This window comes from Myodes glareolus, chromosome 2, assembly GCF_982192425.1.
Source record: "Myodes glareolus chromosome 2, mMyoGla1.1, whole genome shotgun sequence".
NCBI classification, from domain to species: Eukaryota; Metazoa; Chordata; class Mammalia; order Rodentia; family Cricetidae; genus Myodes; species Myodes glareolus.
In genome coordinates this window covers 45556056-45581272 of record NC_142027.1, presented here as the reverse complement: position 1 = coordinate 45581272, position 25217 = coordinate 45556056, and the positions used below count along the sequence as shown (strand labels likewise).

The 25217-nt window shown below is 45.6% G+C and overlaps 1 protein-coding gene across 3 annotated transcripts in view; it reads left to right on the top strand.

Moving 5' to 3' along the window:
• Pla1a (phospholipase A1 member A) overlaps window positions 1-14261 on the top strand; it is a 37805-nt gene extending 23544 nt beyond the window's left edge. The window contains exons 7-12 of one of the 3 annotated variants that reach the window (XM_048422747.3): window positions 202-369; window positions 5680-5769; window positions 10020-10128; window positions 13145-13309; window positions 13839-13941; window positions 14063-14261. In XM_048422747.3, the coding sequence (XP_048278704.1) occupies window positions 202-369; window positions 5680-5769; window positions 10020-10128; window positions 13145-13309; window positions 13839-13923 (617 nt within the window). In that variant the 3' untranslated portion in view covers window positions 13924-13941; window positions 14063-14261. Of the gene's footprint in view, window positions 1-201; window positions 370-5679; window positions 5770-10019; window positions 10133-13144; window positions 13310-13838; window positions 13942-14059 lie in introns of those variants that run through there. The other 2 variants (XM_048422748.3, XM_048422749.3) reach the window with 2 other exon arrangements.
• Window positions 14262-25217: the final 10956 nt, after the last annotated feature.

The following is a 25217-nucleotide window of genomic DNA, read 5'->3' as shown; positions in this document are numbered from 1 at the left end:
TATGTTTCTCAGGAAAGTTAAAAGTGAAAGAAAGATTGAGGTAACCACGTCCACCAATGTCTCTAAAGTGTGGCTCAGGGGGCAGTCCATCTACTCACAGGCTTCTGTGCTCTAAAATCCAGTAGAGGTATAGTAAGTGGCGGGGAGGGAGTTTCCGCTGGTCTGGGCTGAAATTTTGATGTGGTTGTTGTCTCCTCTCAGGTTACAGTTACCTGATCTGCGATCACATGAGGGCCGTGCATCTCTACATTAGTGCTCTGGAGAACACCTGCCCACTGATGGCCTTTCCCTGTGCCAGCTACAAGGCCTTCTTGGCTGGAGACTGTCTGGATTGCTTTAACCCATTCCTGCTCTCCTGTCCGAGGATTGGTAAGATCTCAGCCCCTTGGCTTCCCTTGGCAATGTAGGGGAGTTCAAGGACTATCCATTTGCCATCTCTTTTGGTTTTAAATAGCTTAAATTAAAAAAAAACTATTATTTTTTCTAGCATTTCATATATGAGTGCTGTATTGACATTGTCATTTCTTCTTCTTCCTGCTCCAATGCCTCCTGCTCTTCCCTCCTTCTGAAGTTCAAGACTTCTGGTTCTATAATCATTACTGTCAAACACACTCACACACACAATCTCTGTCTGTCTGTCTCTCTCTCTCTCTCTCATACACACACACACACATTCACACATACACACTCTCACTCACACATGCACACATACTTACACACACACACTCACACATACACACTCTCACTCACACACACACACATACTCACACACACATTCACACGCACAAGTCCATTAGTGTTACTCTTATGTACATGTGCTTAGGACTGACTACTTGTGTTGTAGGAGGCTGCTTGTTCGTTCCCAGCTGCCCAGACCACAAAATAATCACACTGAAACTGTACTAATAAAATCACTGCTTGGCCTATCAGCTCTAGCTTCTTATTGACTAGCTCTTACATCTTATTGTAACCCATTTCTATTAATCTGTGTATTGTCATGTAGTTGTGGCTTACCAGCAAGGTTCCGTCTGGTGTCTGTCTCTGGCAAGGGTACATGGCTTCTCCTTGACTATGCCTTCTTCCTCCCAGCTTTCAGTTCAGTCTTCCCTGCCTAGCTCTATTCTACTCTATCACAGTTTCTTTATTTATTAACCAATAAAAGCAACACATACACACCATTTTCCCTTTTCTATTTAAGTAAAAAGGAAGGTTTTAACTTTAACAGAGTAAAATTACATATAACAAAACAGGTATCAAGCAAGAATTATAGCTATAATATTTATGTCTATTTTATCTTTAATCATACCTAAGGAAAACGATAACTATATATTCTTCAACTCCATCAAAGACTCCAGAAGGATATAATATACCTAAGTAAACAGGAAGTGCACTGTAAGCAACTTCCAAAACTCTAGAATTGACAGAGACATCTTGCTGCCTGGACAGTCACCCAATGTTCTTCTGTATAGTTGGGGCATCCAATCTTCAGCCCAGAAAAATCTGGCAGACTTTTTCATGAAGCAGGAAATTTGAAGGTCTGTTCTGCCTTGTAATGGCAAAGTCCATCAGCTGCTTTCTTCTGTGTCCTGCAGAATGTGGGGGAGACTCTTTCATTAAGCAGGAACTCCAGAGGACTGAATCACCTTCTTTAGGCAACTTCAGGAGTCATTTTTCTGTGGGTCCTGCATGTCCATTTCAAACAGCATAACATCAAGCAGTCCAGGCAAGAGCAGTTTCTTGCCCAAATGGCTAACCAACATCATAAGGAGCTTCTTTGGTGCCCATCACCCTCTTGAAGTCTATTGGTGTTGTCAGGAGCAGATGTGTCTCATTGTCATGAAAAGTCTTAAACTCTTAAAACATTTTAAATGCCATATTCAAAAGGTCCTTGAAAGATCTGAAGAATACCTGTCTAACTGAAATATATCTCGATATATCTAGAAAACTTAGGCAACATGACTACAAGCTTGACTATTACAGATGATTTTCTATAAACCTATATTTCTTAATTATACATTACATTTTTAAGTGAGTTGCATAATCACAATACCTTAATCAAGAGCAGAAATATACATATATGATTGACCTAAAATTTGTATCAATAGAACAATATTCATTTCAATGCAAATTATTCATATCTATATCCTATCCCCCTTTAAATGTAAATGAACATTTATAAACAATCATTTAGGGAATGTGGGCATAGTTCTCTCCAAACTACTTCCTGCTGTTTATTGGGTGAAGTAAATTTTTGGGGGGTGTTCATGGCAATCTTTTGGGTGGTCTTGGTCCATCTAACCACATTGGTCTGAAAGAAATCCACAGGTTCTCATCCTCTGTGGAAACAAAAGTAGAACCTCTTTTCCAAAGCAACATATCCTTAGACTCAAATTCTGAAGTCATGATAGTTTTAAAAGATCTATGCTGGTTTAGCTTAGCAGCCCATACAATGAAATGTGTCTCTGTACTTAGCTCCTTCACAGTCCAATAATTTAAAGAAAGCACAATAGTATACATAATCCAGACTTTCTGTGTATATCCCAACTTTATGTGGCTTATTTTTCTTACTTTATTACTTTTTCTACAAGATAAATATTTATTTTCTTATCTTTACTCCTTTAATCTATGACAGTCTGACTCTTTTATATTAATTACATTTACTGTCTCTTTATTCTTTTTCTTCTCTCTCCCAAGACCATGTACATTTTAAAAAAACACGCTGTGTCTTGTTTAGGGGTCTTTTATGTCTGAATCTCTCTTATTATGTATCTGAAATTCTTTTCTGTCCAGGAGCGCTTCTTAAAATACAAAACAGCTTGACTAGGACTAAGGCTGCTTTGCCTTTTGGCTCCACCCAGTCCAATATGGTGGAGGTCTGTTCATTGCCTCTGAGAGTGATTCTCTCCACCCAAGATCCAGGGTTGGGTCATAGTAGGTCTGTGCTGCCATTAAGCAAGTTGTAGCATTTTGTTCACAAACCCCATTTAAATGCTCTGTAGCCAGACCACCTGAAAAAATCAGAGTCAGTAGCTCTGGCAAACCAGGAATCCACCATTTTGAAACTGCGCTTTTTTTAACGCTATCACTGAATCAGGAAGATCTCTCTCTCTCTCTCTCTCTCTCTCTCTCTCTCTCTCTCTCTCTCTCTGGTTTTTAAAGATAGGGTTTTTCTGTAACTTTGGTGCCTGTTCTGGAACTAGTTCTTGTAGACCAGGCTAGCCTCGAACTCACAGAGACCTGCCTGCCTCTGCCTCCCCCGAGTGCTGGGATTAAAGGCGTACACCACTACTGCCTGGTAGGAAGACCTCTTTTAAAGGAGCTGCGGCACACTGCCAGAAAAATGCTGGCTACCAAGAAAACATGCTTAACTCTGTTCTTTTGTGTCCAGAATTTCTTTTTAAGCTTTCTCAGGTTTTACATGGATATAGTCAACCACCTTGATACACCAATTTGTTATGTGAGGCTGCTTGTTTGTTCCCAGCTGCTTAGCCCTGAAATAACTATACAGAAACCGTATTAATGAAATCACTGGTTGGCCTACTAGCTCTAGCTTGGCCTATTATTGATTAGCTCTTGCATCTTAATTTAACCCATTTCTATTAATCTGTGTATTGCAGCGTGGCTGTGGCTTACCAGCAAGGTTCTGTCTGGTATCTGTCTCTGGCAGGGCTACATGGCTTCTCCTTGACTTTGCCGTCTTCCTCCCAGTATTCAGTTCAGTCTTTCCCACCTAGCTCTATTCTACCCTGTCACAGGCCAAAACAGCTTCGGCATGTCAACAGGTACTGTTACTGTGCATGCCTTGTTTAGATCACCACATTGTCAAAGCACCTCTGATCTAAGGCCAAGAGCTTGTCCATCTGGGAAAAGAACTAACCATGAGGTGCTCAACCTGCTCTCACCTGGAAGATGGCAATTTTTGTTTGTTGTCCCCCATACCCTTTTACGTGATCCCTGATGTCATACTGCTCTGTGTGTGTGTCTGGTAGGGATTCCCAGAGCTGCACACAGGTCACCTTTAGAAGTGGGAGATTGTGGTGGCCACAGGACATCTGGGAAAGGGGCGGTGACTAATTGCTGGGCCGCTCAAGTATGTTTCTGTATGATCCAGGCCAGTCTAGGGGAAAGATACTAAGGAGGCTGGGGAATGAGGCCTCTACCCACTCCTCTGGAGACCACTGTACCACATATCCTAGGAGGTAAAACTCTAGGGAAAATATCATTCTTTCCTGTTTCGACTCCCTACCATCCCTGGCTGCCACTCAGAACACAGCAACTTGTCACTGCTCACACAGTGACAAGGTAGTAGCTTGGCAAAATGTGAAAGACAGATAGTGATGTGGGATTTCCCTCTGTACACTGTGAATGTATTTTATTACCACTGGTCAATAAAGAAGCTGCTTTGGACTATAGCGGGGCAGAATATAGCAAGACAGGAAATCCAAGCAGAGATAGAGGAGGAAGGAAGGTGGAGTCAGGGAGATGCCATGTAGCTGCCGAAGGAGAAAGATCCTGGAACCATACCAGTAGGTCACAGCCTCATGGATTAATAGAAATTTAAGATATAAGAGCTAAACCGGGCGGTGGTGGCACACGCCTTTAATCCCAGCACTTGGGAGGCAGAGGCAGGCAGATCTCTGTGAGTTTGAGGCCAGCCTGGTCTACAAGAGCTAGTTCCAGGACAGGCTTCAAAGACACAGAGAAATCCTGTCTCGAAAAACAAATCAAAAACAAAAAGATATAAGAGCTACCTAGAAAGACACCTAAGCCATTGGTCAAACAGTGTTGTAATTAACACAGCTCTGTGTGATTATTTGGGTATGGGCAACCAGGAAACGAACGAGCAGCCTCCACTTACAAGATACTGTGCCGTAACAACACACAGCAGCATTGTCTCCTCCCCAAGGACAAATGGCTGGCCTCCCTTCTGAGGTGATGGGCCAAGTGGTTTAACAGCTGCTTCCCACTGCCCATTCTCTGTTCTCCCTCACACTGAACCTCAGAGATGCTGGCCACATACCCTTCCAAGTGTATTATCCAAGGTTCTTCACCCTGCAGGTTCTTGTCTTAAGTTTGATCTTATCCCTGAGCACGCTCTAGCCACCTGTCATCTTCCAGTCTTTGGGGCATCAGAATCCAGGTGCCGTTAAAGTAGCTATGATATGAATTGGTTTTCAAGTTAGACACAAAACATTACGTTTCTTACAATTACCTGCCAAGGATGAGTCAAATGAGAGCAATGAGATGGCTCAGCAGCCATCAAATCTGAAAACCTGGATCTCATCCCCAGGATCCACATGGCAGAATGAGAGAATTGGCTACCTAACCTACCATAAGCTGTTCCCTGACCTTCATGTGTGTGTCGTAGCATGCAAGGGTCCTCTGACTCCCCCGAAGCCCCACAGACAAATAAATAAATTCTAAAAGAAAATAAATGAATTATGGAACAACCTGGAGAATGCACTTCCTGTTGACATTCTTGTTTACACACTGATTGGACTTTGTTTGGCTCTTGGGGCTCATCACATGGTATGAGACAGAACGCGGGAGACAGAACACACGTGCAGTCGAATATCTGCAGAACATGGGAAGCATGAGTGAGTCCACACCTGCCTGGAGACTGTGGGTCCTGGAAATGGCCTTCTCACAGCTATGTCGTCTTTGTTTCTTTATTTCCAGGACTGGTGGAACAAGGTGGTGTCAAGATCGAGCCACTCCCCAAGGAAGTGAGAGTGTATCTCCTGACTACTTCCAGGGCCCCATACTGTGGTGAGCAGGGAGGAAAAAGGAATACTTGTGCTAGAGGGAGGTTGTGGATGTCCAGGCTTCTGATGTGGGTTGCATATAGCCCAGCGTAGGAGTCCAGATGGGAGATGATGGGTTTGGGCAGAGATATCCTGGGAGGCAGTCTCAGGCAGAACCAGAACTGTGAGAATGAATTCAAGCAATGCCACAACAGGGAGGACTTAAGACTCAAGAGCATCTCTCTGATTGCGTTTTCTCTCTCCTTCCTCTCCCCACTGAAATATGTGCCCAGTTGGTTATGATAGCACACACTTTTAATCCTGGCACCCAGAATGCAGAAACAGGAGGATCTCTGAGTGTGAGGCCAGCCTGGTCTACAGAGTGAGTTCCAGGACAGTCAGGGCTATGTAGAGAAAGCTTGTCTCAAAATGAAAGAAAGGAAGAAAGGGAGGAAGCGATGAAAGGAGGGAGAGAGGGAGGAGAGAGGGAGAGAAAGAGGAGGAAGAAAGGAAGGAAGGAAGGAAGGAAGGAAGGAACGAAGGAAGGAACGAAGGAAGGAACGAAGGAAGGAACGAAGGAAGATATTAGATTCTTTCCTAGGGGTACCCCTGAATCTGGGATACCCGACTCGTGCCATCTTCTATACGTCTTTCCCCCTGCTGGTGCCCGCACTACACACCTCACACTCTAGCGAACCTTCTGGGTCAGAACCCCTGAGGAGTTCATGACCTCTGCCCCCTTCTCCTTCATAGACACAATCCAGCTGATCACAGATACTGCTTGCTGCTTTTCTTTGAAGCAAAGATGCCAATGATTACAAAAGGTGCAAACTTAAAGTAAAAGTTAGTCTTGGAATCAATGAAGTACATAGACTCTAAGCCAGGGCTCTTCCCGTGTTATTTGTAGCTTCACAGGGATGACTATATTTTCCAGTTTGTGTTCATGGTCTTGGGGCCCTGCCTGCTCCACGGTGTGTATGGAACAAAAATATGCTAATTTGGGTGATAAATTATATAGTCACCTTAATCTGAACTGATTTTCTCATTAGCTTGTGTGGCATTGTTGGAGAGACTATGTGACGACAGCCTTCCATTTACCGGAAAGGGCCAGTGTCATGGGATTTGCAGCTCAAAGTCAGACTCCATGACCACATAGACCTGGACTTGAATTTCAGCTTCTCTGCTTTCCAGTTGAGTAACTAGGAGCAAGTTACTTCACCTTTCCAAAACCCAATATCCTGCTGTGGAAAATGGGAACAATCACAGTACCCACACGCAAGAGTCAGTTGTGAGAGTAAACTCGGATGGAGGAAGTCAGGGGCGCGGTGACTCAGAGCCAGGCACCTAATCCTTCCCTTCCCTTAGGCAGGGAATCTGAGACCAAGATGATGATGTTTTGAGCTTCACAGACATAGCTCTAATGAGGAACATAGTGGTCTCCATCAGGTTTCCATGACAGGAGGATCTGAGAGGCAGTACGTGAGGCACACAGCCGGGTGAGGAAATCAGGATCCAGCACCAGGTCTTCTGACCTGGTGACATGGAAAGCCATGTCACCTCACGCCACCACCCTCGGTTCCTTGTTCCTCCTTCTTGTCACTCTCCTGGCAGCAGTGCCATCAGAGGCCAACAGGAAGGCTGTGGTGTGTAGTGGCAGAGACAGTGCTTCTGAGACCAGATGTCCTGGCTTCTCATTCCCGTCAGGGCAAGCTGGCAGCAACGTGAACAGGCTCCTCTGTCTGTGTAGCTAAGAATACACTGGGTAGGGAAGCCTGGGGAAGCTTGGGGGTTCTGGGCATTTTAAAGGTCCCCGCTGAGGCCATCACAGACCCTATACATTTTTGGTTTCATGCTGTTGCAAACCAGCAACACAGTCCTATCTGTTCAAACACTACAGAGGAACGCAGGCAGGAAACCAGTCAGTGTGGACGCCTGTTGCCCCCACACTGAACCTTTCTTTCTAAGGACAGACGCAGGGTACCACCCTAGATCCAGGCCAAGCAAGTCTGTACCACTTAACTAGGCTTCAGTGGGGCCAAGGCCAGCTCCAGTTCTCCACTCTCAGGCCATCATGGTGCCGGGCTCCCACACAGCCTGCATCCGCCTCAGCAGGGCTCTTCGGAACGGTTGCCACTCCTCCCCTCTTGATTTCTGCCAGGCATGTGCCCAGCAAGGACTGATCTTTTACCCAATCATGGTTTTAAAAACAGTATTAGTTTTCCTTGTAGAACAGCTTTTCAGTCCGTTGCATCTTTACCATTGGCATGTAAGGCAATGGAGGTACAAAGAGCTTCCGTGTTTAGACAAGATGGCACAGCTTGCCAGCATCAGGGCCTGGCCTTAGGTTCCTGCCCTCTGACCACCCACTCAGGGCTCAGTGTGCCACTCTCTGAATCCTCTTCCTGTGCCAGTTCCTATTCACCCAGCAACAGCCTCCTTGGGTTTCTAGGGCACTGCAGAGAACAGAGAAACAGAACCGAAAGAAGACATCTTGGCAAACATAGAAAGAGATGGCATACACTTCATGTTAAATTCGACCCCCTGATGTTTTCATAAGTCAGCTAACTTTTTCTACACCACAAATATCCAGCCCTATTCAGAAACCTTACCCATTCCATAGCAATTCACACAGAACTGTCAGAAGTCATGTGACAATGAATGTTCTTCTCTTTGGAGGGGACAGGATCGCAGGGTTTTGTTTCATGAGCTCTTAGTGTGTTGGCACTTGTCAAGGAGTCTGTTGCTAAGCCCGCTGGGCTCAGATGGATACCACCGCTTCTCTAACTTAAGCCTCGGTAGCCGCATCCATTGGCTCTTTCCCCAACAGTCAGATGAGAGAGGATAGGTAGGGAGGGGTGAAGGATTACATCTCTAACTATCTTCCCACTGCGGAAGGAGCCAGGGCAACCAATGGAGACCAAAGTGACAGCAAAATGCTCCCAAGTGCCCCTTACTAAAGAGAGAATGTGCTGGTGACATTGCAGTCTGTCCTTACCGTCCCTTCCTTATCAGACAGTCAGCAGGTCCTTATTATTTCATGTCATCATGAGCCAAGATGCTCACCTAGTCTATGTTGATGACACCCGCCTTGAGGGCCCTAGCACCTATACTGCTCAAGGGAGGGTCAAAGTAACAGCCACCGACACTGTGCGTGGAAGGGGGAGAGGGGTGCTGCTTTTTGTTAAATGAGTTGTTTATTTAGTGTATGTCCTTGTCTGTGCTATTATAACAAAATAACCGTGCCTGGGAGATTTACGGAGAACAGAAATCTACTTTCTTAGCCTTCTGGAGACCAGGAAGGCCAAGGTCAAGACGTTGATATTTGGTGTCTGAGGACTGTTCTCTTTGCTTCCAGGATGGAATCTTGCTGCTGACACTGGGTCTTTACTTAATAGAGTGTAGAAGGGCCAAAAGGTCCCTAGATAAGTCCTTCTATCCCTTTTATGGGGTACTGATCTATTCAGGAAGGTTCTGGGGCTCTCGTTGAACCTGATTGGTTAACAGCACACCAGGAAGATATGGGGATCTGCCTGTCCCACCCCTACCAACCCCATAGCAGGGGTTTCTGGCCAGTGCTGCCACACCCCGCCTTTTGCACGGTTGTTGGGACTCCAAATGTAGGTCCTCATGCTTTCACAACACCTGACCGTCTCCCCAGGGATGACGTTTAAGTGTGACTTTGGGGGGTGCCGACATTCAAACAATAGTAGTATATGAAGATTTCTCTTGGATAGTCTCAAGATTCCATTACTGCCATCAAGATGGGTAGCAGTTAAATGTGACTCTTGACAAGCTTGCTGACTAAGTTATTCCCTGAAGGCCAGATGGAGGAGGGGAGAACCAATTACTGCAAGTTGTGTTCTAATTTCCACAGGTATCACATGGCGCGTGCACACACACCCTAAGTAAATTCAAATGCAATTTTATAAACATTACGTCACTGCAATAAGGTCACCAAGCAGGAAGGAGTGAACCACTCTTGCATGACAAGCAATAATTAAAAACTAACACTTCCTACATGTCCCCTAGGCGAGAACACTGCTCTCAGGACTTTGCAGACATTGATTCACCCCGTCCTCACTCTGGCCTGTGGGAAAACTACTTACACTTTAGGAAGTTTGCCTTTGAGGAAGCAGAGGATCCATGATAACTAGTAACCTGTGCCTCCCACAATGCCTTGGAGCTAGAGAATCCCAGCCATGCCCTGTTCTGTGGGTCTTTTCCTTCTGGCAGCTGTGCTGTCTGCCAAGCCTTTGCTGTGCTTTGGTTTCCTAGTGCATCACAGTCTCGTGGAGTTTCATTTGAAGGAGAAGAGAAAAAAGGACACCAGCATCGAGGTCACCTTTTTTAGCATCGGTACTACGTCCTCAGTCAAGATCACCATGTACGTAAGTGTCCCATACGGCTAAACCCCTCTTTCATGTGTATTTACACCCAAGCCAGGCACAGTGTGATAGCTAAAGGCTGGGCTGAGCCCACCAAGCTGGGGACAGTGCCCACCATAGATCTACTCACAGACACAAGCTGTAGGTTTGGGGCTAGCACCCCTGCCCCAGCACAGTGTATGCAGATGCTGAGAAGCAAGGCTAGTGGGCAGCGCCAAAGGTGATGAGCAGGAAACAGTAGGACTCAGGTGGAACTGTTTTAGGGGTAGCAACAGGAAGGAGAGCGTCAGCCACAATCCCTGCAGGGGGTCACCAGAGCCCGAGGAGCCTCTCCATGGAAGAAGGAGTCGGAAGGGGTGGTTCCAGTGAATGAAACCAGATTCGATAATTTCAGTTCCTCTGGGGGGGGGCAGATTTGGCTCCCGGAAGGTGGTGGGACCATACTTGGATCCAGAGAACAAAGAACGGCAAATTCGGGACTCTACAAGCCTGGCAGAGGATGGGAAGTCAGTAACAAGAATCTACGTTTCTTTAAAAAGCAACTGGGTTAAGTTACTCACAAGCCAGCAACAAGCTGTCTATCATACATCACTGGCTCTGTCAGGGTCCAGTCAGAAAAGCAGAGCTGATGCAGAGGAGACCCCAAAAGGGATGTGACAGAGGAAATTAATTACAACTTTGATACTTTAAAAAATGCTGGCGGTCCCTGAGCGGCGGCCTGCCCAAGATCCCTGGCGGTTCCCGCATCCCGGGAGAGAGGCCAGCAGCGGGCTCTGCGAGCAGCCGGTGCAGCGGCAGGCAGACACATGGCAGGCAGGCAGGAGACAGAGACATGGACATGTAGAGTGAAATTGAAATATTTATTCAGGGGGTTATGAAGGGGAAGAGAGAGAGGGAGAGAGAGACAGAGACAGAGAGGGAAACAAGGAGATGCACACAACCCCAAGAGAAGAACAGTAAGAATGTGTGATCCAAGATGGTGGGAAGAGGTCAGGGGTTGCTGGGAGTGGGCGTGGCTTGTCCCTTAAAGGGCCAAAAGAATAACAACAACTGCACTGGGAAAGCTGAGGGAGATGGGAGTCAGGGGAGCCAGGGGAGTGATGACCACAGTAGGGGCAACTTGGCAAAGCCAGAGGACTGCCTCCCAAGGAGCCTGATCACAGCGGAGGCTGTTGGGCAGGAGCCGGAGCCACAGTCCTTAGGGTCACTCTTCCACAAGTCCTGCCCAACCCAGAGGCCCTCAGAGACCAATGCCCGCCTCCCAGGGTCAGCCCTTGTTAGAATCTGCTGAGCAAGTAACTGCAGACAAAGGTTTGCAGAGTGAACTCAATGCAAACGGGGAAACGATCTGTGCACACACCTTTAAACATTCCCTGGTCCCCTGTACGGAAGCTCTTGAGAGCACAGCGCCCAAGTGAGTTCGAGGGAGTCAAGAGAGGAACAAAGGATTTGCAGCAGTGAGCTGGACAGCGGGTTAATGAGAACCTGACACTCAGGTGTGCCTGGCAGAGAAAGCCAAGGCGTGGGGTGTGAGACAAGAGAAGGCTGGAGAGACAAATCAGGTTGGAAGGACAAATCAGAGATGGGGTTTCTGTCCCTAGAGGAGCTCCCGGGGCCCTAGAGCCTTTGACATAGGAGAGTGAGCTCTGGGTGGGGAAACATTCTCAGGCTGCCCTGCTGAACTGTGCTATGAGAGAAAACAAGTTCCACCAGGAAGAGATCATTTCCTGAGCGCCCAGACATCCAGTCACCAGACCAAGTTCTATCTGCAAACACTGGCCCTTCAGGGTCACACGAATCTGCAGGTACTCCTAGCAGCTTGCGGATTGTGGTGGGACCAGAGAGCTGAGGACTTTCCACTGTATCTCTTCAAAGCTGCTTCCAGAATGGCTTTCCTTTGTCTCTCTAGGTAGTTGGTAGATCAGTGGATACTAGCCAGATTGTGGTACAGACTCGCTGGGTCTTCTGGAGAGACTTAAAAACACTGCTTCCTCCCAAGGGTCACCGGGGAACCTCTGGGCACACCACAGCTGAGCCTCTGAGCAGTGCTCAGCCTTCACTCCCAAAGGAAGCTGCCTGCCTCTTGAAGAAAGACACGAAATGCATTTGCTTTAGCCTTCACTTTTTAAAATTAAAATATCAGAAATAAGAAAGATGCCTGCCGGGAAGAAGTGTGTTCTTTCCCTACTTTCTATTGCTTTGTAAAGCCCCAAGATTTCCCTTCAATTGGAGAATTTACCCAGGCCAAGCCGCCCACACGAAGCATCTTTCCTATTCCTTATAATTTATACACACACCCACACCCACACCCCCACACACCCACACACACTTTGATATAAGTAGTTTCTTAAAGGGAGCCACCCCGCTTTTCTCTGGCATATTATAAAACACTTCTGATCAGGGCAGCTTTTCTACTTAGAGTCTTCCTGCAAAATGAGGAAACTCACTGTAACTAATTCTGGATGAGAAGATACACCAAGAAGATACCATCACTCTGAAAACAGAAAAGAAAAAGGAAAGGAATCTGGACTGGCGTCTATCACCTGTTGCCATACAGAGAAGCAGCTGTACCCTGTTCCACTCCCTCTTCTCAGAGCCCCCACTGCCTCAGAGGCCAGGAGGAAGAACACAGTCACTGCCCAGGCCCCAGGCAACCAGCTCCTCCCACACCACAACCCAGGGAAGCATCTCTCTTTGGGAAGGGGGCTGTTTCAGGGGTCTTGAACCTGAGCGACCTCAATGGAAGGCAAAGGGATCACGTGTGAAGTCCCTTAAAAAATTTATTGACTTTCCAATAATTAAAAAAAACAAGTAACAAGTATTTCCATGGTTGTGTTCAAAATTGTTAGTCTGTGGGCAGAGGGGCCAGTGAGGGTGACACAAAATGTCTCCATCTGCAAGGAACCAGTGCCCCTGCATGACAGCCACCCAGGTTTACCAGCAGGGCCCCTTGGAGCAAAGGGGAAGTAAAGTTCAGGGGTTCAGTGCCTCATCCCCTTCCCCTTTTCCTTCCAGACCCAGAGAGCAACTTGAAGGAAGAGGAGTCATTGCCCACCCCTACCCGCAGTGCCAGATAAACCAAGTGAAACTCAAGCTCCAAGTTCCCAGCCGGGTTTGGAAAAAAGACAGGACTGCTATCGTTGGAACTTTCTGCACTGCCCCTCTGCCGGTCAATGACAGGTGAGTCACAGAGCCCCATTCCCAGGCATTCCCACAGCCACACCAAGTACAGTTTTGGACACTAAGGGTGTTGTTTGATGAAGCTCAACCTCGCGTTAGTGATGGCCATCTCAGAAGAGGGATTGACTGAGAGCCTGGGATTTTCTGGATCTTCTGTAGGGGCATACTGAGTTGAGAGTTTTAGGGAGGAACCTTTAATTCTCCTCCCTACTTTAATACATGAAACTTTCACACCTGCTTTATGCAATTGGTTTCAGTTAAGATTTTATCAGAACATTTATCATGGTGCATTTCTCCTCCCTCAGTCTCTACTTCAAATATGTCATTGGCGACACTCTTCGGTGTGGGGTCTAGAGTCTAAGAGCAGGCGTTTCCACCTTATGATTAGCATCCAGAGGACAGGAATAGTCTTTTTTGTAGGCAGATGTAGACTTCTTTCACTAGACGTGGGGGACAGGAAAAGCCATACAACTTCTAGCTCTTTCTCCTGGTAACCAAGGACCTGCCTTCTGTTGTTCTTCACATACAGCAAGAACACAGTCTGCATATCTGAGCCAGTGAGTCTGCAAGCAAGCACGCCTGCTTTTCAGGACCTGAAAATAGCCTGTGCATAGCCTAAACCTACACAGGAGGTAATGGCCTGGAGTTTTTTGAGGGCAGTGTGTGGCAGGGGCTGTGTTTGTGGGCACCTTATTCCACTCCACTCCTACTAAGGGGGAAGGCCAAGTTCGTGGTGGTTTTCCCCATAAGCAGTTGCTGTAGAGGGGACGGATGACTCACCTCTCAGAACTTGATCTCCATCGCCGGCTTACAAGGCTTCCATAGACACCATTTCAGCTTTCCTGCTTCTACACAACTGCAATCGTCTCACATCCTTAGGTATTTATACTTAGGATTCAATGGAAAACATACGCAGAGAAATGTTTTAAATAAACTGCATGGAATATCTGAATCATTTTGGTTATTTTGTTGAAATGTAATTCTTCTACTACTATTACAACACAGTTATTTACAGGGACACAGAAATGACTCATTTATGTGAGTGCATACTCACACACATACCACACACACACACACACACACACACACTCACATGTGCATTCACACCACACCACACACACACACACACACACACCACACATACTCACATGTGCACTCACACCACACACACCACACACACTCACATGTGCACTTACACCACACACACCACACATACCACACACACCACACACTCACATGTGCACTTACACCACACACACCACACATACCACACACACCACACACACACTCACACACCACACACACTCTCACACCCACCTACCCACCCCACACACAATCACATGTGCACTCACACCACACACACACACACACACACACACACACACACACCACACAGACCACACACACCACACAACACACCACATACACACTCCACACACACAACCCACACTCACACACACCACACACACTCACACACACCACACACACTCACACACACCACACACACTCACACACACCACACATACCACATACACACCACCCACACACTCACAAACACCACACATACCACATACACACCACCCACACACTCACACATACTCATACACACCACAACACACCACACACTCACAGACACCACACACACACACACACACACACTCACACACACACTCACACACACACTGAGTATTTAAGCAAATAAATGCTTTTAAAAATGAAAAAGTGATGTCCAGAGGATCTGCAGTTCACCTTGGGAGAAAGTATTCATTTTGTAATGGGTGGCGGATCACAGAGACTGATAACCTGCCGAACCCCTAGGGAAAGCGATGGCCGCTGTAGCATTTGGACACAATACTTAGCCAGAGATGGAGGAAAACAATTGAACATCTAGGCTCCGGGTACATCACAGAAGAAGGGCAGAAAGAATGTAAGAGTGGGAGGAAGGGGATGCGTGTTCTGTGACCATTTCCTCTCAACTGAAAGCTTCCCTCTTAGAAGGAGGAAAGAGGCTTGGGGACTCAGGAAGGAAACAAGTGCCACAAGTCCTGGAAAGAGGAAACTTAGGAGACCCACAAGACCCCTCCTCACAATCACATAGTGAGGAAAGACATCCATGAAGAAGAGACTATGGCCTGTCGAGTTGCCTGCAAGTTCTGAGAGCCCCAGGGATGCAGCTTTTGAGCATCTTCCCCCAGGCTTCTTGGCGATGCAGCTGCCTTTGAGTTGTTCATGGTCCTGTAAGTAATCTCTCACTCACGATCCTATAAGAAAACCCTAGTGCACTCATTGGCTGGTCAAGTTAGATTTCTGTGGAGTTGTTACTATGGTCAGTTACTGGCTTCTGATATGGGGTGACTAGATGCATGTATGGATCCTTCCAGGACATCCTGCGACACCAGCACACTCCCCATGTGGCCTTTTGAAGAAAGTTGTCCCAACCATACTAGTATGAAATATTCCTCTTAATCATCTTCTGTGACAACATTTATTAATACTACTGGTCCAAGGCAACGTATAAAAGAAAGCTGTTAAGTTGGGACTCACAGTGGCAGAGGCTCGGTCCACTGTCATAGCTGGGAGCCCAGCAGCAGGAGGACAGACATGGTGCTGGGGCAGTAACTCAGAGCTTACATTTTTATCTGCAAGGAGGAGGCAGTGAGAGCTAACTTTGAATGAAGTGGTCTTTTGAAACCTCAAAGGCTACCGCACAGTGACACACCTCCTCCCACAAGTCCACACCTCCTAATCCTTCCCAAACACTTCCACCAGCTGGGGACCAAGCACTCAAATATATAAGCCTACAGGGGCTATTCTCCTTCAAACCACATTACTATATTGATTTTTGTCACATTATGGAAATGTACTTCTAAAGTCATATTCTCTTTAATTTTATTTGATAAGGCCACCTTTAGCAGCCTTGGGCAGAGTAGAAAATGAATTCTGGCAATAACCAGTCTGAACTTGGAAATGGAAACTTTCCAATTAAAAAAATCATGGGCCAGGCATGGTGGCAATCATGTTTTATCCCCAAACTTAGGAGACTGAGGAAGGTGGATCTCAGTGAGCTCCAGGCCATACAAGGACACACAATAAGAGCTTGTCTCAGAAATAAAACAAAACAACATTCAACAGCTGCCAGGGTGGATGAAACCTAGAAAATCCTGCCTTGTTTGGATCCTTTACCCATAAAAACTGAATGACACAAATTTATTGTTTAGGCTCTTATTTTTTAATATCTTACATAACATATAAAGAAATACAGATTTGATACCAAGAGTGTTTCCCTTTTAAAAAGGAAATCTACAATCCAAGAGGAAGGAGACGGCAGTTATCAAATTCTCAGCTCTGCTGTGGTTTCTCCCAGGTGACTGAGGTTTGGAGGATGAGATAGCCCTTGGGGGATCTCATCCCCCAAGAAACCTATATGAGCCACAGCTCAGCAAACATCAGATGATAGCCTCAAACTGGGTAAGTTGAAGAGAATTTAACAGTATTTTAGCTAGGCTGGTGGCCCACACCTCTGAAACCCAAGCACTTGGGAGGTAAATGCAAGAGGAGTGAGATCTCAGGGTCACCCTCAGCTGTGAGGGGCCAACCTGGGCTACTCGGGATATTCTCAAACAAACAAATAAAAAAAGAAAACCGCTTACAGTAATCCTTTGGGTGAAATCCCAAGGAGCCGTGCAGTTTTCTGTGGCTAGCGGGGTAGGAGCGGCTATGACCCTGAAGATCCAAAGAGAGGCTGGGGGCTGGGGGCCTGGTGTCAGGAGCAAAGGGAAGAGGCAGCCACACAGCCTACCCACCTCACTCTTCTTCCTTCCTCCTGCTCATGACCCTGAGTGACCCCAGCAGAAGCAACAGGAGGAAGTCATCAACTTGGCGCATAGAGGTCAGGGCATGCAGCAGGGACAGAAGGACCAATGCTTAGGAACAAACAGACTGCATTCACCCTCATTACTTTCCCTCCTAGATAAGTCTCTTTAAAGAAAAAAAAAAAACCTCAAAGAAATGTGCTTAGAAGAAAACTGCCGACTTTAGGTTCACGCCGTAAGCAAGGCAGGAAGCATGATGTAAACCGTAGTGTGTGCTTTCATCATCTGGGCCAGGCCACACAGGGTGCAGGAGCCATGTGACGATGCAAACCACTGGACAAGTGACACGGTGCCCACCCGTGAGCTTCATTCTCTACCTGCCACAGCCCGTAGGAAAACGCCATGGGAAGAACCCGTATATTCTCCAATAAGCAGGCGTGCAATTTTGTTCCTTTTTAGAACCCCCAAACCACTTTTTCCTTTACACCCTCTGGTAACACCCAGCATCTCATGGATCTCCCTGGAGATGACCTCAGCTGGCTTGGGTTTCATCAAGCTGAGCTTCCTGGGATTATAACCGGGAAGGGTTGGCTCTCCTGAGAGACACTACTGAGCCATATTTCTTTCTTAGTTTTCCCTTATGCTTGCTGCTTTTTTTCCAAGTATGGATAAATCATATTATACTTTTGTGATAAAATTCTATATTTTATATGCTGTTGCTGCTACTCTGGCTAAGCTTTGCTCTGTCTCTGGGGAATAGCCTGTGTTCCTTCACTAACGTTGTCTTGTCTTAAAGCATCGTCCAATGGACCCACGTGTTATTGTGCGCCCCATCAGAAACGTTAGATCATTGCCTTAAATGGGAAACTAGGTTCCCTTATCAGAGACTAATCCTAGAAATAAATACAACGAGAACGTAGCAATGTTTGGAATTCCAAGCAGATGCTGTGGCCTGCTGGCCCCTGAGATGCAGGTCCTTTTTTTCCCTAACTGGAAACAAATGTTAGCAACTTATGAGACAAGATGGCTCAGTGGGTAAAGGTGCTTGATCCCAAGACTAATCCTCTGAGTCCAAACCCAGGACCCATACTGTGGAAGGAAAGATCTGACTCCAGGTTTTCCTCTCACCTCCACACATGTGCTGTGATGATTTCTCTCTCTCTCTCTCTCTCTCTCTCTCTCTCTCTCTCTCTCTCTCACACACACACACACACACACACACACACACACGAGTGTGTGTATAAATATCCACACCACCTCCCACTAACAACATGTATAATCAGTGGACTGGAAGACATGTAAGTCTTCCTTACTATGAGATTTCATCCCACACAATGGTAGACCTGGGCATCTTCGAAAAGCATTCTGTCTGGGCACATAGCCTTCTTTTTGGTAAATGGGCTTTAGCGGTTGGGAAGTGTGTGGAGGTAGGGGAAAGGGAGGACTAGCATGGTGTGATGCTTGACAGTAGGGCAAGGGCAGGGCTGGGAACCCCTTCACATCCACGTCACTCACAGAACTCTGCCGAGATCTTTAAGATTGTGACTTAGCTCAGGAGTCAGATTCCTCACCAAGCCAACACACCTGATGGAAGATTAAAGCACTTGATCCTGGAACAAGGACGCAACAGAACCAGCTAGCGCTGCACAGCAGCTTCCCGTGGTCCAGACGTCATCTGAGTTTGTCTCGTGTCTTACCACGTTCTGACCTTTCATCACGCAGCGACCACCGTCGGTCACACAGTGAAGAGCATTCAAGATCACAGGACTGGTACGCAAAGGAACCAGGACTCACACGCCGGCAGTCTGGTTCCAGCGCAGGGCGCTAACCGGAACTGTCTTTAGTCTATTTGTATAAAGCATTTAAAACCATGACCGAGTAAATTCCCCTCAGAGGCCCACAGTGAAGCCCCCAAGACTGGCTGCAGAACCTTTGAAGTCTAGGTGAAATTAGGATATGGATTCATCATTTTAAAAAGTTATTTAACCCTCTCCCCTTCCAACAACCCTCCCACCCCCCCTCCACCATGCACCCGAGGTTACCTGGGACTCTTGACTATTTCCTACCTCCTGGCGGATAGCTAAATAATCTTCATCAGGTTCATCTTCTTATTTAGCTTCTCTAGGATCACGAATAATAGGCACAAAGACCTTTAATTATGATTAGAATCCACTTATGAGTGAATACATACCGTGTTCCTCTTTTTGGGTCTGGCTTACCTCACTCAGTAAAGCGTTTTCTATTTCCATCCATTTGCATGCAAAATTCAAGATGTCATTGTTTTTTACCGCTGAGTAAAACTCTAATGTGTATATGTTCCACATCTTTTTTAACCATTCTTCTATTGAGGGGCACCTAGGCTGTTTCCAGGTTCTGGCTATTACAAATAGTGCTGCTATGAACATAGTTGGGTTAGAGAGAAGGGAGTAGGGGAGGAATGGGGAAAGCTCGGTTGACCGGGATGGGGGGGAGGGAGGAAGGATGAATATGGGATCAGGCAAGAATATATTTCAACTAAGGGAGTCATTTTAGGGTTTACAGGAGACTTGATTATATATGGGATCCCAGGTCCAAGGAGAGATCCCCAGATTGTTCTCTGGACAGAGGAGAGGGTGCCTGAACCGGCCTTGGCCCATAACCATACTGATGAATATTTTGCTTATCACCATAGATCCTTCATCTGGCAATGGATGGTGATACAGAAGGAGACCCACATTGGAGCACCGGACTGAGCCCCCAAGGTCCAAATGAGGAGCAGAAGGACGAAGAAAATGAAAAAGGAAATAAGGACTGCGAGGGATGCTATCACCCACTGATACAAGGGGACGGATCTAATGAGAGTTTACCAAGGCCAGTTGGACTGGGACTGAACGAGGACGTGATCCAACCAGATTCTCTGAATGTGGCCGGATTCTCTGAATGTAGCTGGCCCGGAGTCTTTCTGAAAAGCCATTGACAATGACACTGGGACTTGTTTCCTCTGCATATACTGGATTTTGGGGATCCAGTCTGTTTGGATACTCACCTTCCTGGACCTGGAGGGAGGGGAGAGGAACTTGAACTTCCCACAGGTCAGGAAACCCTGACTGCCCTTAGGGACGAAGAGGGAGGAGGAGAGGGAGTGGGGGGAGTGGGAGGGTGTTGGGAAGAGGGGCGTAAATGGAAACTTTTATAATTTAATAAAATTACTTTCAAAAAAAAAACAAATTGTATCATGTTGGAAGTGAAACATGGTCAAAAGATGACTATTATGTACATATCTAAAATTTTCAAACAATAAAAAGAAGTTAACAAAAAAAAAGTTATTTAAAATTTCAAGATAGTGACAGCAGAGCGGGAAACAGAACGTGTCCAGGCAGCCAGCCCTGCTGCCGAGTGAGCCACCCTCACACGGAAATCCTAGCCAAGCTGGCGTAGTCAGCTGATAGAGAACTCAGACCTTCAGCTGGTGAGTTCTTTTAGAAGAACAGGGCTGGTCCATCAATACAGTGTGAACAGAGATGGGAGCAGGGAGACAGCGGAGGGAGGAGATACGAGGGTGACTGCAGATCTTTGTACTCAGAGAGACAGCGAGGCTCACAGCCCTCTCTGGAGCCCTTCTATGGGGTGTCACACATCAGTGGCTTCTGGTGGCTCCCAGACTCTGCCTTGGCTATAAATCTCTTCTCGGAAAAAGAAATACTTTGCTCTATCTATTGTAACACCATCAGCTAGCACGCTAGTGTAGTACAGCCCCACTACTTACTAGATACGTAATTCCCTGGATATGTTCTCTTCAATGGCCTAATGTGCTAGCATTGGTTCTCTTGAGTCAGTGTCTGCAGTTCAGACATTTCTAGGAATCTGCACATTTTACCTGTAACATGAGGGGGCCGGCTTGTTGGGGTTTCTGTCCCGCCCGGTACCCTATAGCCGGCATGCCCCAAAGAGAAAATCACACACAAGACTCCATAAGATTATAAACTGATTGGCTCATTAGGTCAGGCTACTTATTGGTTCTTATAACTTATGTTATCCCATTATCCTTATCTATCTTAGCCACATGGCTTGGTACCTTTTTCAGCTGTCAGCTTACATGTCGCCTCTTCAGTGGTCTGCGCAGGAGTGGCTAAGGGAGCTTTCTCCTCCCTAGCCTTATCCTATTCTTATTGCCCTGCCTCTACTTCCTGTCTGGTTGACCCGCCTATACTTCCTGCCTGGCCAATCAGCGTTTTATTAAAATACATGATTGACAGAATACAGACAATTCTCCCACACCATTTCCCTCTTTTTATTTTTTTTAAACAAAGGAAAATACCCATAGTCCATTTGTTGGGAATGTGGGTGTAGTATTTCAGGCTATTTCCTGCTGGTTAGGGGCGCTGATAATCTTATGGGGACCTAAAGAAAATTAGAGTTATAATCAAGTCCTGACTGAAGTATCCTGTGAGTCTTGATCATCTCAGGCAGCAGTCTTGAACCTGTTCTGGATGAAGAACTCAGACATCTGGGCCATCTATTTCTGTCGGAGATTTTTCAGGTGGCCTCCCTTGGTCAAAGGTGATTTTTCTTAACTCTGAATAAATCCAGAGCCTCTCGTTTTCTGTGGAAACAAAAGCAGAATCTCTTCTCCAAAGTAGCATACCTTTTGACTTCAATTTTGAAGCCAAGGTATTTTCAAAATACCTATCTTGGGTTAGTTCAGCAGCATTTATAAACAACAGTCCTTTAGCAGCTGTTGCTCCTTCCTCAGCATTCAAACAATTCAAAGAGAGCATAATAACATACAGTATCAAAATTCTCTGTGTATTTTCCATCTTTATGCAGCTTTACTTTAACCTCTATTTCTTTTATTTTTACTTTTACTTTTTGAGACAGGTTCTCTGTATATCTTTGTCCTGGAATAACACTGTAGACCAGGCTGTCCTTGAACTCACAGAGATCCTTCCGTCTCTGCCTCCCAGTACTGGGCTCAAAGGTGTTTGTTACCACACCTTGAACTCACAGAGATCCACGTGTCTCTGCTTCCCCAGTGCTAGGATTAGAGGTGTGTGCTACCACACCTTGAACTCAGAGATCTGTCTGTCTCTGCCTTCCAGGCATTGGGATTAAAGGTGTGTACCACCACACCCTATTTCTCCCTTTCTTTCTTTTTTATTTTTAATGACTTTAACCTTTAGCCTGCATATATTTCTAATACACTGTAAACCATTTAGAGGTTTTCTTCCTCTTTGAATATCTCTTTACTGTATACCTCTCTTTTTCTGACCACATGAGTCTTTAATGGGTAGGACTAAAGCCGTGGCTTTGACAGCTAGATCCAGCCCATTCCTTAGCTTTCTAGTAGCCTCATGTCTGAGATACCAGCCAAAGCTGTGTTCACTGCCACAACTCTATGGCATTTCAAGGTCCTTGCTAGCAAGCAAGCTGTAGTATTCTGCTCACAGACCACACTCAGTCGGACTGCCTGCCTGAAAGAGTCAGAATTTGCCCTAGCAGGACGGCCGGCATTTTAAAACAGTGCAGCTTTTTTCCTGCTGCAGCTGAAAACTGAAAAGCATGCATTCGGCTTTTCATCAACACAGTTTGAGTGTTTCGTGGCAGGACCTCTTAATGAGCTATAAAGTTTTGCAGCTAAAGCTGAGTCAGGAAGCCTCTCTTAGATGAGAGCATTTGCTTGCCTCTAGCAAGCAGAGCAGACCCGAGAAATTGCTGCTACCAACAAAACATGCTTTATTCTATTCTTTCCCACGCTTTCTCAGGCTTTCTGTGGATTCAGTTATCCACGTCTGGGTGCCATATGTAACATGAGGGTCAGCTTGTTGGGGTCTCTATCCTGCCTGGTACCCCACAGCCGGCAAGTTCCAAAGAAAATCATTCACACAGAGATCTCTATAAGTTATAAAACTGATTGGCCCATTAGGTCAGGCTACTTATTAGTTCTTATGATTTATCTTAACCCATTATTCTAATCTATGTTAGCCATATGGCTTGGTACCTTTTTCAGCTGGGCAAGTTACATGCTGCCTCTTCGGTAGTCTGTGCAGGAGTGGCGAGGGAGCTTCCTGCTTCCCAGAATATTCCTGTTCTCATTGCCCCGCCTCTACTTCCTGTCTGGTTGACCCACCTATACTTCCTGCCTGGCCAATCAGCGTTTTATTAAAATACATGATTGACAGAATACAGACAATTCTCCCGCACCATTTACCTGCTATTTAGCTTGTTGGTGTACAGTCTCCATAGTATTCTCTAACATAGGCTTATTTCTGTGAGGTCAGTAGTGATGGTTCTCATTCTTGATTTTACAAACTAAATCTCAGCATTTTGCTAGTAAGACCTGCTAAAGATGTATCAGCTTTATTGATCCTTTCAAAATATAACTGGTATTCCACTCTCCATTTTGTTAATTGTCACTAATTGTTATTTTCTCCCTTGACTGGATATTATTCAATATTATTTTTTTTAGTAGAAAATGTCAAGCATTTGACTTTGCTTTTGTGTTTTTCCTTCTGCATTGCCAGTCTTTCTGAGATCACAGAATTTTTGTTGGCTACCTCTCTCAAATGAAGCAGGGTCATGGGGTTACAGTTCCTGAGGAAACTTTGGGTATTTTGGCAAGACATTATTCTGCTACATGTCTCTTAGTTATTTTCATGCCTGGCTACAAATCTCAGAAGACTAATATATTTTCCTTACTATTAATTCCTCATAAAAATCTGAAGTCTAGAATATACTCACTTTTTCATTCAAATCAAAGACCTCAGAGGCTGTGTTCTGGATACCCTGAGTTTAAATTCCCAGAGGGACCACTGTCTAAAAATCATATTGCTCAGCTAAGAAGGCATTGTCATGGGCGCTTTCTCTGAGACGTGAAATGGAGGACCCTGTCCTTAGCCTCACCTGAGTGGACTAGCCGAGGATGGCTGACTTAAGCTGGACCAAGCAGACTTCATCTGGAACACCTGAAACCGCAACTAAGCAATGGCCGACCCTTCTCTTCTGGTGGAGGGAATCGTTATGTACAAACGAGCAATGAAAGCAGCCTGTTTCCCCATGAGAACAGAGAAACAGGGACAGCTAGTCTGTAAGGAAAGAGAAACATATTGCCTGTCTCCCGAGAGGAGCAGAAAAGGGAGAGAGGGCCTGGGTCCCTGATGACTTTCTGTTTCTCTGATCCAGCCCGATTTTGAAACCTAGTGGTAGTCTTGACATTAATTCCATAAGGTCACCCTGTACTCTGACGATAATGAAATAGCATTGTCAATGAAAATGAAACTCCCAGAGCACATAACGTGACAGGTAGGACTCTAATCAATCGCACAGTTTATCGTCCATAAATCTCCCAGTAATTCCATGTGTCACCTTATTTTACATGCGAAAACACTAAGGGACCAGGGAAATTCTACATATAAAATTATTTTATTACATATTATATTATATAAGTTATATAATCTGTAATATAAATTATATATTATTTAAATTAATAATTGTATATTATATAAATCATATAATATATATATATGTGTGTGTGTATGTGTATGTATAATTTGCCCACCCTGGTACATCCAGCCGTTGTGGAATATTAGTTTAAGATGTGTTACATACATGTATGCTGTGGAATGTTTGTTTAATGATGCAGAGATGTGTTGCATTCTATTACATTTGTTTAATATGCATTTGTTTAACTTTGAAGCTGTGTTACTTTGCCTGCCCTAAAACACCTGATTGGTCTAATAAAGAACTGAATGAACAATAGCTAGGCAGAAGAAAGAAACAGGTGGGGCTGGCGGGCAGAGAATAAATAGAGGGAGAAATCTAGGAAGTGAGAAGAAAGCAAGAAAAGGAGGAGAGAAGGATGCCAGGGGCCAGGCACCCAGCACACAGCCAGCCATGGAATAGGAAGAAAGATATAGAGAATAAAGAAAAGTAAAAGCCCAGACACAAAATGTAGTTAAAGACACAGTATAGAAAAATTGGATAGAAACACGCCAAGCTAAGATCGGATATTCATAACTAAGAATAAGACTCTGTGTGCTTATCTGGGAGCTGTATGACATGCCCCCAAAGAGTAAAAACAAACAAACAAAAACTACATCGAGTGGGTGGACTCATGATTC